Source organism: Chiloscyllium plagiosum, unplaced genomic scaffold (assembly GCF_037043375.1).
Source record: "Chiloscyllium plagiosum isolate Xiang-an unplaced genomic scaffold, Cpla_swu_hap1 HiC_scaffold_18, whole genome shotgun sequence".
Classification (NCBI taxonomy): Eukaryota; Metazoa; Chordata; class Chondrichthyes; order Orectolobiformes; family Hemiscylliidae; genus Chiloscyllium; species Chiloscyllium plagiosum.
This window is the reverse complement of record NW_028270156.1, coordinates 71022471-71037292: the sequence shown is the minus strand read 5'-3', so window position 1 is coordinate 71037292 and position 14822 is coordinate 71022471. Positions and strand designations below refer to the sequence as shown.

Sequence of the window (14822 nt, the reverse complement as noted above, 5' to 3'; positions counted from 1 at the left end):
TGCATCAGCTTTATCTCTCTCGCCGATGTACTGGGTGATGACTAGCACGAGATTTTCTTAGCCATTTTTCACCTAATGCATTGTGAAAACACTCATGGCAACTCTCTCCAGTCTATCTTTAAATAAACTAAAACATTTAATGTAAAGGCAGAAGAATAAAGAAAACGTGTTCAACTTTACAGTCCTCCTATTTAAGTGCTGCACCATGGGGCTGGTGGGACAGAAGTCACCACTCTTCGGCGCCACCTCACCTCCACCAATTCCCTTGTCACTGAGTGCTTGTGGACCTTGCTAATGTAGACAGCAGCAATGCCTTTGGGTACTGCACTGGTTCAAACTCAACTTTGCTGCCAGCATGTGTCTGCTTAGGGCCAACCTCACTGATACAGCTGCCAAGGCCACAGGGTCTTGTACTGGGCCCAGATTCATCTCTGCTGCCACCTCCATGAATCTGTGCTGTGCCACAGTAACCACAAGTCTGTGCTGGGCCAGCCTACTTGCCCATTGTGCTGCAATGTTGGTGGGTCTGTCCTGCCAGTACGATAAGACATTAGTCCAGGAAACGTGATGGTGACATCTTGGTCTTTGTCAGTGAGATATGATTTTGTAAGTACAGCTATTACTTGAATATTTGTGAAAAAACTCTCCCAATTTTAATATTAGCCCCCAGATGTTGATTAGATGGATGTACAGGATTGACTGGATTTGGTTCTCTATTGTAATTCCTGTGTCTCGGTCAGTGCAGCGTGTTTAGTTAAGTATCTTGCTCATGATGTTTAAGTGTCAGCAGCATTACTGCAGATCTGAAGTCACATGTAGGATGGATTAGTGAAGGACAGCAGATTTGTATCCTAAAGACCATTGGCTAACCCGATAGATTCTTAAGTTAATTGGCAGTGGTTTCATGTTAGATGTTGGATTAGCATTTAAATTAGGATTTAATTTCAGATTTATTCATCAAATTCAAATTTCACCATTGGTCATGGTGAGCTTGGTATCCATACTTCCAGACCATTCACCTGGGCCTCTGTCATTCATCCAGTGATATTACCAGTCTGACTCATCAATTTTTTAAGTGCTGCCTGAAAACATAATTCCCAGGTGCCCATCTTAGGAAACTAAGAGAAGAGACTTGTACAGATATTAGTTCATATTCTGCTGCTGGAGGTGGAGAAAGAGTACTGGAAGGTAGGAGATTGGATGAAATTGCAGGGGCAGAAGGATGTGGGGGTTTGGGATCAAATTGGGAGAGGAAAAGGATGGGTTAGCGGGTATTTTGAGGTAAGGAGTTGAAGATGATGAGCATGGAAAGGGTATATAGAAGGTAGCAAGCAAACTAGGCAAAAAGATTGTATGCTTTCCAGAAGGTGTTAGCTATAGCAATTAGGTCTAAAGGGACCAAAGGATATAGGGAGAAACAGGAACAGGTGATTGAGTTCAGTGATCAGCCATGATCACAATGCTCCTTCATCAGGTAACTGTGGAGCAGGATCATAAGACACAGAATTTATAACAAAAGACTCCGTGTCATGCATGCAACTGATACGATATAGAGTCATAGAGATGTACAGCATGGAAACAAACCCTTCGGTCCATGCCACTAAGTGTATAAGTCCTGCTAAGGTTTGCTTTCCCAAAATGCAGCACCTCGCATTTATCTGAATTAAACTCCATCTGCCACTTCTCAGCCCATTGGCCCATCTGGTCCAGATCCTGTTGTAATCGGAGGTAACCCCACACCTCCAATTTTGGTGTCAGCTGAAAACATACTAACTATACCTCTTTATGCTCGCATCCAAATCATTTATGTAAATGACAAAAAGTAGGGGACCCAGCACCGATCCTTGTGGCACTCCACTGGTCACAGGCCTCCAATCTGAAAAACAACCCTCCACCACCACCCTCTGTCTTCTACCTTTTGAGCTAGTTCTGTATCCAAATGGCTAGTTCTCCCTGTATTCTATGAGCTCTAAGCTTGCTAATCAGTCTCCCATGGGGAGCCTTGTCGAATGCCTTACTGAAGTCCACATAGATCACATCTACTGCTCTGCTGTCATCAATCATCTTTGTTACTTCTTCAAAAAGCTCAATCTCAGTTTATGAGACATGATTTCCCATGCGCACAGCCATGTTGACTATCCCGAATCAGTCCTTGCCTTTCCAAATACATGTACATCCTGTCCCTCAGGATTCCCTCCAACAACTTGCCCACCACTGAGATCAGGCTCACCGGTCTATAGTTCCCTGGCTTGTCTTTACTGCCCTTCTTGGCACCACGTTTGCCAATCTCCAGTTTTCCGATACCTCACCTGTGACTATCAATGATACAAATATCTCAGCAAGAGGCACAGCAATCACTTCTCTGGCTTCCCACAGAGTTCTCGGGTACACCTGATCAGGTCCTGGGGATTTATCCACATTTAACTGTTTCAAGACATCCAGCACTTCCTCCTCTGTAATCTGGACATTTTGCAAGATGTCACCATCTATTTCCCTACAGTCTATATCTTCCATATCCTTTTCCACAGTAAATACTGATGCAAAATATTCATTTAGTATTTCCCCCCATTTTCTGTGGCTCCACACAAAGGCCGCCTTGCTGATCTTTGAGGGGCCCTATTCTCTCCCTAGTTACCCTTTTCTCCTTAATATATTTGTAAAAACTCTTTGGATTCTCCTTAATTCTATTTACTAAAGCTATCTCATCTATCTCATGTCCCCATTTTACCCTCCTGATATCCCTCTTAAGTATACTCCTACTTCCTTTATACTCTTCTGTGGATTCACTCAATCTATCCTGTCTATATCTGACATATGCTTCCTTTTTCTGAACCATACCCTCAATTTCTTGAGTCATCCAGCATTCCTTATATCTACCAGCCTTCCCTTTAACCCTGACAGGAATATACTTTCTCTGGATTCTTATCATCTCATTTCTGAAGGCTTCCCATTTTCCAGCCATCCCTTTACCTGCGAACATCTGCCTCCAATCAGCTTTTGAAAGTTCTTGCCTAATACCGTCAAAATTGGCCTTTCTCCAATTTAGAACTTCAACTTTTAGATTTGGTCTATTCTTTTCCATCATTATTTTAAATCTAATAGAATTATGGTCGCTGGCCCCAAAGTGTTCCCCCACTGACACCTCAGTCACCTGCCCTGCCTTATTTCCCAAGAGTAGGTCAAGTTTTGCACTTTCTCTAGTAGGCATATCCACATACTGAATCAGAAAATTGTCTCATACGCACTTAAGAAATTCCTCTCCATCTAAACCTTTAACACTATGGCAGTCCCAGTCGATGTTTGGAAAGTTTAAATCCCCAACCATAACTACCCTATTATTCTTACAGATCGCTGAGATCTCCTTACAAATTTGTTTCTCAGTTTCCCTCTGACTATTAGGGGGTCTATAATATCACTCCAATAAGGTGATCATCTCTTTCTTATTTCTCAGTTCCACCCAAATAACTTCCCTGGATGTATTTCTGGAAATTTCCTCCCTTAGCACAGCTGTAATGCTATCTCTTATCAAAAATGCCACTCCCCCTCCTCTCTTGCCTCCCTTTCGATCCTTCCTGTCGCATTTGTATCATGGAACATTAAGCTGCCAGTCCTGCCCATCCCTGAACCATGTTTCTGTAATTGTAATGATATCCCAGTCCCATGTTCCTAACCATGCCCTGAGTTCATCTGCCTTCCCTGTTAGGCCCCTTGCATTGAAATGAATGCAGTTTAATTTATTAGTCCTACCTTGTCCCTGATTGCCCTGACTGTTGACTCACTTCTGTTCTCAACTGTACCAGTCTCAGATTGATCTCTTTCCTCACTATCTCCCTGGGTCCTCCCCCCACCTTACTAGTTTAAATCCTCCCAAGCAGTTCTAGCAAATTTCCCTGCCAGTATATTAGTCCCCTTCCAATTTAGGTGCAATCCGACCTTGTACAGGTCACTTCTACCCCAAAATAGATTCCAATGATCCAAAAATGTGAATCCTTCTCCCATACACCAGCTCCTCATCCATGCATTCATCTGCTCTATCCTCCTATTCCTGCCCTCACTAGCTCGTAGCACTGGGAGTAATCCAGATATTACTACTCTCGAGGACCACTTTTTTAAATTTCTGTCTACCTCTCTGTAATCTCCCTTCAGAATCTCAACCTTTTCCCTTCCTATGTCGTTGGTTCCAATGTGGATAATGACCTCCTGCTGGCCCCTCGCCCCCGTGAGAACATTCTACACCCTCTCTGAGACATCCTTGATCCTGGCACCAGGGAAACAACACACCATTCTGCTTTTTCTATGCTGGTCACAGAAACATCTGTCTGTACCTCGGACTACAGAATCCCCGAACACAATTGATCTCTCGGAAGCCGACGTACCCCTCGTTGCATTAGAGCCAGTCTCAATACCAGAAACTTGGCTGTTTGTGCTATGTTCCCCTTAGAATCCATCACCCCCTACATTTTCCAAAACAGCATTTCTGTTTGAAATGGGTATATCCACAAAAGACTCATGCATGAGCTGCCTACCTCTCTTACCCTTCCTGGAGTCAACCCATCTATGTGACTGTGTCTGAGTCTTTCCCCCCTTCCTATAACTGCCATCCATCACATACTGTTGCTGTTGCAAATTCCTCATCGCTTCTGTCTTTCCAACCGATCCACTCGTTCTGATAAGATTCACATCCAACAGCATTTATGGCAGATATAATCCGCAGTAACCCTTAAACTTTCTTTAAACTCCCACATTGACAAGAAGTACATATCACTGCAAAGGCCATTTTTGCTCCTTCACAATCTACAGACCCAGAAAATAACACCGTCTTATTCCTCTACAAACACTGCTCCAGGTTAAATTAATAGCTATGGCTTATATTTTAAGTTCAATCAAGAGACTTATCTCCAAAAACACACAATCAAGAAAGAACCCACTGTACTCACAAATACAGCCTTTCTCTTGGACAGACTTAAAACAACAATTAACTTATCTGATTCTGTGTTGTGAACTTTGCCCAAACCGGTTCCTCCAAGATTAGTTGTGAAATTCACTGTTTGTTAATTTTCCTTGAACAAACCTAGATTGCTGTTAAGTCTTTCATATTTTAGAATGAGTTGAAGATTTTTGATCATTAATACGTAAATCCCAGAACTTCTTTCAAATCACATTCTCGAGATAAAATGACATCTCAGCTCAGACAGTGCATTAAAGGTGCGAGGTTAGAGTCTGTCTGTATCCCAGACTGGTTCCATTTCCAAAGTAGGAATTTATAAATTATATGGATTGATTGCCTGCAGATTGAACAATATAGAATGTATCTGCAATTACAATTCTGCAAATGCAAATTCACCCCGTAATCGTGTATGTGTGTGTATGGGAGAGAGTGTGAATGTATGCATATGTGTGTATGTGAGTGTGTGTGTTTGCATGAGTGCCTTTCAGGGGGTGTATGTGTGTGTGTTTGGGAGGGGTTCTGCTTCAGTGTGTGAATATGTAAGAGAGTGTATGTATGTGTATGAGGTTTGTTCAATATATCATATCATTTGCATGAATGACACTGATCTTTTGCTATAAATTCTGTGTCTTATGATCCTGCTCCACTGCTACCTGATGAAGGAAGAGCACTCCAAAAGCTAGTACTTCCAACTAAATCTGTTGGACTATAGCCTAGTGTTGTGATTTTTAGCTTTGTCCATCCCAGTCTAACACTGGCACCCTCACATCATAATGAATGGCAGAGTGGGTTCAATGATCCATTTAGTCTACTCTGCTCCTGCTTCTATGTTTTCTATGCGATGCAGGGTTAGGAGGTGCATTATATGGTGACGGTGAGGCGATCCTGGATCTGCACCCAGTAAAGATAGCAAAGATTCAGGCAGAAGAGTTGAGGCAAGCATGTGTTCGAGGTGTGGATTAGGAAATCTGTTTTACTTCGTCCCATTCTACATTAAGTTTGGTATTTGGATTTTGGAATATAAATTGCAAATCTGTTGGATATCATGGATAACCTAGGAAATGAAGGTAGGATTGAATTCAACTGAATGTGATATGTGCATCTTTTGCTACAAATCATCCTTTGTAACCTCTAGAATTTTAGACATTAGTAGATGTCACATTGAATCTTTAATTAGCCTTAAAATATTTGACTGCACATTGACTTTATCATTGACATAAAGGCATGGGGTCATAACTTTGTCCTCCTTTTGACAAAACGTGTATTCTAACGTGCATGGTATAGGGATGTGGTGATGGAAGAATATGTAAAGATGCCGTGAAGGAAAATGGGTCCTTTTTATCTAGTGAGTGATGGGAGGAGAGGTGATGTTCTTGACGATAGGAGAGCATGAGGGGGAAGTGCAGGAGGAGGATAAGGTGATTGGGTATATGAAGAGAACCACCACCTCATGTCCTTTGCAGGAATTGAACCTCCATTTCTTTTTCCTTACCATTCCATTTTCATGAGAGACTAAGAGACAGAAAATAATGTCCTCAGGCCAGCAGGTCACTTTAATGCTTCTGGTGATTGCAAATTCCCAAAAATCATTTGATTTCAGAGCTCTCTCATTGGCTATTTCATAAAACACCTTGATCAGTGATGTGAACATTAAGGCACAGGCACAAACCCATCACTTCACTCAACAGTCTGTCTCAAACTCCTCAGAAATATGTAGAATTGGAGACAGGTCATGTTCCAGGGGATGGGTATTAAATTGCCAGACGTGTCCTGCACTGATACATCATTACGTGCTAAAAGAAAGGACAGCTCCTTCAAGAGTGCCTAAAGCAAATTCGACTTCCATGCTGCTCATGAGGATTACATCTGACGATAAATTGAAAGCCTTTTTGTACGACTAGGGAAGTGACATTGCAATGTTGCTTAATAAAATTAAAAGCTGTAATTACTCTAAATTTGAAACGGAAAAAGAAATTACTGGAAAAACTCAGCTGGTCTGCAGCATCTGCGGAGAGAAAGCAGAGTCAATGTTTCGGGTTCAGTGAGCCTTCTTCAGACACGTTCTGAAGACTGGACATTGTACCTGAAACACTACCTCCACTTTTATTCTCCACAGATGCTGCCAGAATTGCTGTGTTGTTCCAATTTATTTTCTCTTTACATCCTTTCTTGATGTCCTTAATAAAATCAAAGTCTCCTCCAGGCACTGCTCAAGAAAGGGCAAAATCCAATTTTGTTTTCTTTTTGATTGCATTGTAATTCTCTAACACATTCAATATGAATGCTGAAATAATTTCTCGAGTACTTTTAAAAGCTATTTACATCCTCAGTTTTTGATCTCACCAGAAGTTTATTTGTGGATAGAGATCTCAAGTTTCTTCTTGAGTATTGAGGGTATGCACATCCATGAATAAAATAAAATCCTAATTTTTATTAATTTGTGGGACTTGGGCATCGCTGGCTGGCCAGCATTGATAGCCCATCCGTACTTGCCCTTGAGAAGATGGTGGTGAGCTGCCTTCTTGAATCGCTGCGGTCCACTTGCTGTGGGTTGACCCATAATGCCAGTAAGGAGGGAATTCCAGGATTTTGACCAAAAGACTTTGAAGGAACGGTAGTGTATTTCCAAGTCAGGATGGTGAGTGGCTTGGAGGGGGACTTGCAGGTGGTGGTGTTCCTAAATACCTGCCACCCTCGTCCTTCTAGATGGAAGTGGTCGTGGGTTTGGAAGGTGCTGTCTAACAGTCTTCAGTGAATTTCTGCAGCGTATCTTGTAGATAGTACACACTGCTGCTACTGAGCGCCGGTGTGGAGGGATTGAATGTTTGTAGATGAGGTCCCAATCAAGTGGGGTTGCTTTGTCCTGGATGGTATCAAGCTTCTTGTGTTGTTGGAGCTGCACCCATCCAGGCAAGTGGGGAGTATTCCATCACACTCCTGACTTGTACTTGTAGATGGTGGATAGACTTTGGGGTGTCAAGAGGTGAGTTACTCACTGCAACATCCCAAGTCTCTGACGTGCTTTTGTAGCCATTGTGTTTATGTGGTGGGCCCAGTTGAGTTTCTGGTCAATGATGTTGACAGTTGGGGATTCAATGAAGGTAATACCGTTGAATGTCAAGGGGCGGTGGTTAGAGTGTGTCTTACTGGTGATTGTCATTGTCTGGCATTTATGTGGCGCATATGTTACTTGCCAACTGTCTGCCCAAGTCTGGATATTGTCCAGATCTTGTTGCATTTGAGCACGGATTGCTTCACTATCTGAGGAGTTGCGAATAGTGCTGAACACTGTGCCATCATCGGTGAGCATCCCCACTTCTGACCTTATGATAGAGGGAAGATCATTGATGAAGCAGCTGAAGATTATTGGGTCTAGCACACTACCCTGAGGGACTACTGCAGAGATGTCCTGGACCTAAGATGACTGACCCTCCACCACCATGTTCCTTTGTGCCAGGAATGACTCTAACCAGCAGAGTGTTTGCCCCCAATGCCCATTGATTCCAGTTTTGCCAGTTAAAAAAATCACACAACAACAGGTTATAGTCCAACAGGTTTAATTGGAAGCACTAGCTTTCGGAGCGCTGCTCCTTCATCAGGTGGTTGCCTCGATGAAGGAGTGGCGCTCCAAAAGCTAAAGTGCTTCCAATTAAACCTGTTGGACTATAACCTGGTGTTGTGTGATTTTTAACTTTGTACACCCCAGTCCAACACCAGCATCTCCAAATCAGTTTTGCCAGGACTCCTTGATGCCATACTCGACCAAATATGGCTTTTTTGTCAAGGGCTGTCACTCTCACCTCAACTGTGGAGTTCAGCTATTAACCACCTTGATTGATCCAAAATGAATCAGAGGTTCTGGACCAGGCATACACATAATTCAGTGAGTTTCCATACGTCTTTTCTACTATTATTCTTTGGGCAGATATTATTTTAACAGCATGTACAAATGGTGCTGGTGTTCCAAAATGGTCTGAAACACAATGAACTGCCAAAGAACATTTTAATTATGTATGATAGCTCATTTTATTCAGAGTCTCTAGAAAAACATTGTAGTAAACTTGAAAGAGACAATGGGTCTGACACTGTCCACCCCTCTAATCCACTCCAACCTCTTACCCTTGCAAAGCATCGCCCTCCACTCCCTCTGCTGCAACTCCAACCTCCCCATCAAATCCGCAGACAAGGAGGGCACAGTGGTAGTTTGGCACACCGACTTGTACACTGCCTCATGGACACCTCCTCAGCCACAAACTCACCTCCCACCACCAAACTATCATCCCCCAGACCATCCACAACCTCATTACCTCAGGGGATCTCCCACCAACAGCCTTCAACTTCATAGTGTGAGAACCCTGCACCACCTAATTCTACCTCTTATCCAAGATTCACAAACCTCACTGCCCTGGTCGACCCATCGTCACCTCCTGCTCCACTGAACTTATCTCTGCAAACCTCAACACTGTCCTGTCTCCCTTGGTCCAGGATCCCCCCACGTACATTTGAGATAGCACCCACACCTTCCACCTCCTCCAGGACTTTCATTTCCCCGCGCCCCCCCCAATGCTTCATCTTCACCATGGGCATCCAGTCCCTAGACACATCCATGTGCCATGAGGAAGGCCTCCAAGCCCTCCATTTCTTCCTCTCCCGCTGGCCCAACCAGTACCCTTCTACCGACATTGGCTGAACTGGTCCTCGCCCTTAACAATTTCTCGTTCGAATCTTCCCAGTTCCTCCAGACCAAAGAGGTAGCCATGGGCACCCAAGTGGACCCCAGCTATGCCTGATTCTTCATCAGGTACATGGAACACTCCTGCAGTTACACGGCACCATTCCCCATCTTTTCCTCCGCTACATTGATGATTGTATTGATATAATCTCATGCTCCCACAAGGAGGTTGAACAGTTCATCAACCTCACAAACACCTTCCACCCTGACCTCAAATTCACCTCGACCATCTCTGACAGCTCCCTCCCCTTCCTGGACCTCTCCCATCTCCATTCTGGTGACTGATTCAACACAGACATCTAGCTCAAACCCACCGACTCCCACAGCTAACTGGACGACACCACCTCCAACACCCGCTCCTGTAAAAATGCTATCCCTTACTCCCAATTCGTCTGCCTCCGCCACATCTGATCCCAAATGGACCAATTCCACCCTAGAACATCCTAGATGGCAGCCTCCTTCAAGGACCTCAATTTTGCCTCCCACATGGTGGTTGATGACTTCCAGTGCATCTCCTCCACTTCCCGCACCTCCACCTTTGAACCCCACCCTCCAATCGCACTCAGGGCAGAACCCCCTGGTCCTTACCTTCCACCCAGCAACCTCAGTATACATCGCATCATTCGCTGCCAATTCTGCCACCTACAAATGGACCCAGAGATATATTTCCCTCCCCACCCCTATCAATGTTCTGCAGGGACCATTCCCTCCACGACTCCCTTGTTAGTTGCATGCCACACAATCTTCCACTCCCGGCACCTTCCCTTTGCAAGAGATGCAAAACCAGCACCCACACCTCCCCCCAACCTCCATCCAAAGCCCCAAAGGATCCCTGCACACCTGACAGAGATTTTCTTGCACATCCACACAAGTCATCTACTGTGTCCATTGCTCTCGATGTGGTCTTCTGTACGTTGGGGAGACAGAACGCCAACTTGCAGAAGGTTTCAGAGAGCATCTCTGAGACATATGCACTAAACAATCCCACCGCCCTGTGGCCTAACTCTTCAACTCCCCCTCTCACTCCGCCAAGGGCATGCAAGTCCTGGGCCACCTCCACCGCCAAATTCTAGCTACCCAGTGCCCAGAGGAAGAATGCCTCATCTTCTTGCCTCCAACCGACTTCACCGGTTTCCTCATCTCCCCTCCCCACTTTATCCCAGTTTCAACTGTCCAACTCAGCACCGCTCCTTGACCTGTTCTACCTGTCCATCCTCTTTCCCACCTGTCTGCTCTACCTTCTGTTCTGACCTATCACCATCACCCCCCCCCCCCCCCCTTCATCTACCTATCGTATTCCTAGCTACCTTCCTCCCTCCAGCCCCACCACTGCCAATTACCTCTCCGACCTCTTGGGCACCCCCAACCCACATTCCTGATGAAGAGATTATGCTGGACTCTCCTGCTCCTCAGATGCTGCCTGACCGGCTGTGCTTTTCCAGCGCCACACTTCTTGAGTTTGACGCTGTAGCTTGGACTGACTGGGTCACTGTTAAGTCAGGCTGAATGTAAATTTAGGTGTTTTTGTTTGCTTTTTTTTGGCTGAAGAATGCTGGGAGGTAAGTGACACTTTGTATTAACTTTGCTTCTCTTCCCTGCCTCCTTCCTGCTCAGCTTATTGTTACAACTCTCCTTGAATGCTGTGAATCTATTCTTCCAGGTGTTTGGTTCACAATTGACATAAAATAATAAGTTAGCAGTGAAAAAGTAGATTTATGGGATTTTTAAATCTCTCTTTATCACGTAGTGTAGTATGTTTTTAAAAGTCCTGCACATTAAGGAAGTGGTTTTTTTTCCCATCTTTTGATATTTTTAAAAAATGATCTTCCTCAAGTTTGATGAGTGCCAATGCCATTCAAGCATTCCTGAGCCAAGCAATGTGAGAGAGCTGATAAATTGTGCAGTTAAAGTTGAAAGCCCCCAGGGTTAATTGTGTCTTCACTGATGTTAATCCAATTTACTCCCACCCTGAAAGACCTGCATGTTTTGGCCTGCTGCTCATTACAATCTGCACCTTCCACTTGCCTGTAAAGGAAGCTTGGTTGACTGAAATCTTCAGCATTTAAAAGAAATCTGGTGCATTTTGAAGGTACAGTCTTCATTCATTAGCATTGCTCACATCAGCCAGGAGTGGCAGGTTTAGCAATTTAATAGTGAATCTCCTCAAGAATATTACCCATGATTTGGAGATGCCGGTGTTGGACTGGGGTGGACAAAGTTAAAAATCACACAATACCAGGTTATAGTCCAACAGGTTTAATTGGAAGCACTAGTTTTCAGAGCACCACAACCACCTGATGAAGGAGTGGCGCTCCGAAAGCTAGTGCTTCCAATTAAACCTGTTGGGCTATAACCTGGTATTGTGATTTTTTTAACCAAGAATATTACTGCTGCCCCTTTGCCAGTATTCATTGCATAGACTGCAGCTGTGTTTCCTGCACACCTGCAACCTGATCCCATTTCATATGTCGACCAGGACTCAGTGGTCTGTTGCCTGTCAAGCCAACTGATTCGATTTAACCCGGTAACATGCAAACTGGAGCAATGCTGACTCTGTTATCTGGTTCTTTTCAAGTAAAGAGCAGTGATTGTGCGTTGTAGCCATGGGGGGAACTAAATGGAAGTTTTTCCTTACTTTTAGTCCAATGCTCTGTTGCCCCTGGCACTAACTGGATAATAAAAAATGACTTATTATGAAAGGACAGGCAGCCTGCAACATTAATGCAGATTAACTGTTTTGAATGCCTACCTCTCTGTAATGAAGAATAGCTAATAGAATTTATATTGCAGTTTTAACTTAGAAAAGCCTTCCAAGGAAGTTAGGAGGGAAAGAAAGCACTAAACCAAAAAAGGATGCTAGGAGATGATTTTTTTTAAAAAACTACATAAAGTTTGCAATTTCAGTAAAGGCTGTTAAAGGAAGAGAGGGGAATGGAGAGGAAGAGCAAGGGAATTCTAGGGTGTGGAAGATGAAACTATTGCACAGTGGAAAAAATTTAGTTTTCCTTCCCCATGTCAGACAATCTCCACAATCAACATGGAAACTGAGCCTTCAGACATTTAAACGTAGCTTAGCTATACAGTTCTGTCATACCAGGAGCAGTTGCAGTCATCTTTCAGAAAGGATGATAAAGAACAAAAAATATTTTTTAAACATTTGAACAGCTCACTTGTACTCCTTGACACTAAGGATGTGAATTTTTACAGGGACGCCCTGAATATGTTGAAGCTAAAAGGTACCATGACACCGTCCAGGACAGCGGCCAGTGCCCCTTTGCAACCTCCTGTGAAGGGCAGTGAAGCAGCAACAAGCCCCCCTGGATATGCCCGGCCCTCCACACCACCAATCTCTATTCCAGGACAGCCATTAGCTCCGGTGAGTTATTTGGAATCAAAACTTGATGAAATGGAAGATCATGTGTTCAGTAAAACCATCTTTGCTTGTGAGAACTTGATCTGTGTTTTTGTATTGAAACTGAAATGCAGCACTTAAATTGAAACCGACATTTAACCTTCTCTCATTTGGTCAGGTACCAATCAAAGCTTGCTTTCACAATCATATTTCTGTTCTAGCTAACAACCCAGAGAAACCAGCTCAGCTTCATACACTGACCAATACTGCAAATCTTGCACCTATCTCTGGTTGGCTGTGCAGAGCATCAACTACTCTAACGGTTAAGAGTAGAAGTGGCAGTGTGGGGTATCAGGTACCAGAAAACTCCCTGCCTTTTGCCCTTCTGAATTCCCAGAACATGCTTCTCATGCCCAGTAGCAAGATGAGGTCTGTCAAAGTGTGTGATGGTGGATCTCTTGCTTCAGACTGCCTGTAATATCTTTATTTGTTAACCTTTCCTTCTGGAGATTTGGATACCCAAGAAGTATTGCTTGTCTGGGTGTCCTTGTACATCAGTCAATGAAAGTAGACAGGCAGGTGGAACAAGCAATTAGAAAGGCAAATGGTATATTGGTCTTCATCGCAAGAGGATTTGCATTCAGAAATAGGGATGTCTTTCTGAAGTTATGCAAACCTTGGTGAGACAACACCTGGAGTAATGCATGCAGTTTTGGTGTCTTTCCTTAAGGATGTATGGTGCAGAGTGTGCTCATGGCAGAGTTTCTCTAGGCTGATACCAGCATGTCCTATAAAAAGAGATTGGTTTGATTAGGCCTCAATTTATTGGAGTTCCGAAGGATGAGAGAGAATCTGATTGAAACACTTAAAATTCAAACAGTGCTGGACAGACGAAATACAAAGTGGATATTTTCCAGGTTGGGAGATTTTGGGGATTCAGTTTTAAGATATGGAGTAGACCATTTAGGATGCAGGGATCCGAATCTGTACCACAGTAAGCTCTGGAGTTCAAATTACTGAATGTATTCGAGAAAAGAAATAGATGGTTTTAAAATCCAAAACCGTCAAGGAATATGACGAGAAAGTGGGAATATGGCATTGAGATGGAGGAGCATATTGAATGGTGGAGCCGACTCAAAGGGCTGAATGGCCTACTCCTCTTTTCTGTGTTAGAATAGAAAACAGACACCAGAGTTTTCTAAGGATGTTTCAGATCTTAAGTCCAAGGTAACTAGGTATGATCATTATTGATAGATGGAAATTGTTATGAAGTTGAAGTTACATTTGAGAGTGTGAATGCTGTTTGCATTGAGAGCTTACAAGCACCTGTTGTATACGAGCTGGCATTCTGAGTGTACTGGAAGACTGAAAATACGTAGCATTTGGCTGGGAAATAGATACCTGAGTTGGTTGCTGTTTTGATAACAATTCAAATTTAACCAAGCAGTTTAAATTATGCCCCAGGATATTAAAACCCAATCGAGTTTGAATTTATTGTTTTGCCAACGAATGAGATGATTGATGCTGGGGGTATAAAAAAGGCAGGCATTTTGAAAGTCGCACAGAGCAACTGCCATTGATACAGCAACTACCACTTGAAATACTCTATGTGAAGGTACCTTTTCATAGAAAACATATTCACAGTAAAGGAAGTACGACCAAGGAGATCTTCAACTGTAGGAAGATAAACACCAATGACGACAGCTACTGTGTGGTTTTTTAAATTAAGTTGATGTAATTTTGATAAGTGTTTTATTGGAACAGAATATTGTTATAGAGTTGGAGGCAGA

The 14822-nt window shown here is 43.5% G+C and overlaps 1 protein-coding gene across 4 annotated transcripts in view; it reads left to right on the top strand.

Moving 5' to 3' along the window:
- pdhx (pyruvate dehydrogenase complex component X) overlaps window positions 1-14822 on the top strand; it is a 219183-nt gene that overhangs the window by 132469 nt on the left and 71892 nt on the right. For all 4 annotated transcript variants that reach the window (XM_043706270.2, XM_043706268.2, XM_087996783.1 and 1 more), the window contains one exon: window positions 12888-13056. In XM_043706270.2, coding sequence (XP_043562205.2) covers window positions 12888-13056 — 169 coding nt within the window. The remainder of the gene's footprint in view (window positions 1-12887; window positions 13057-14822) is intronic.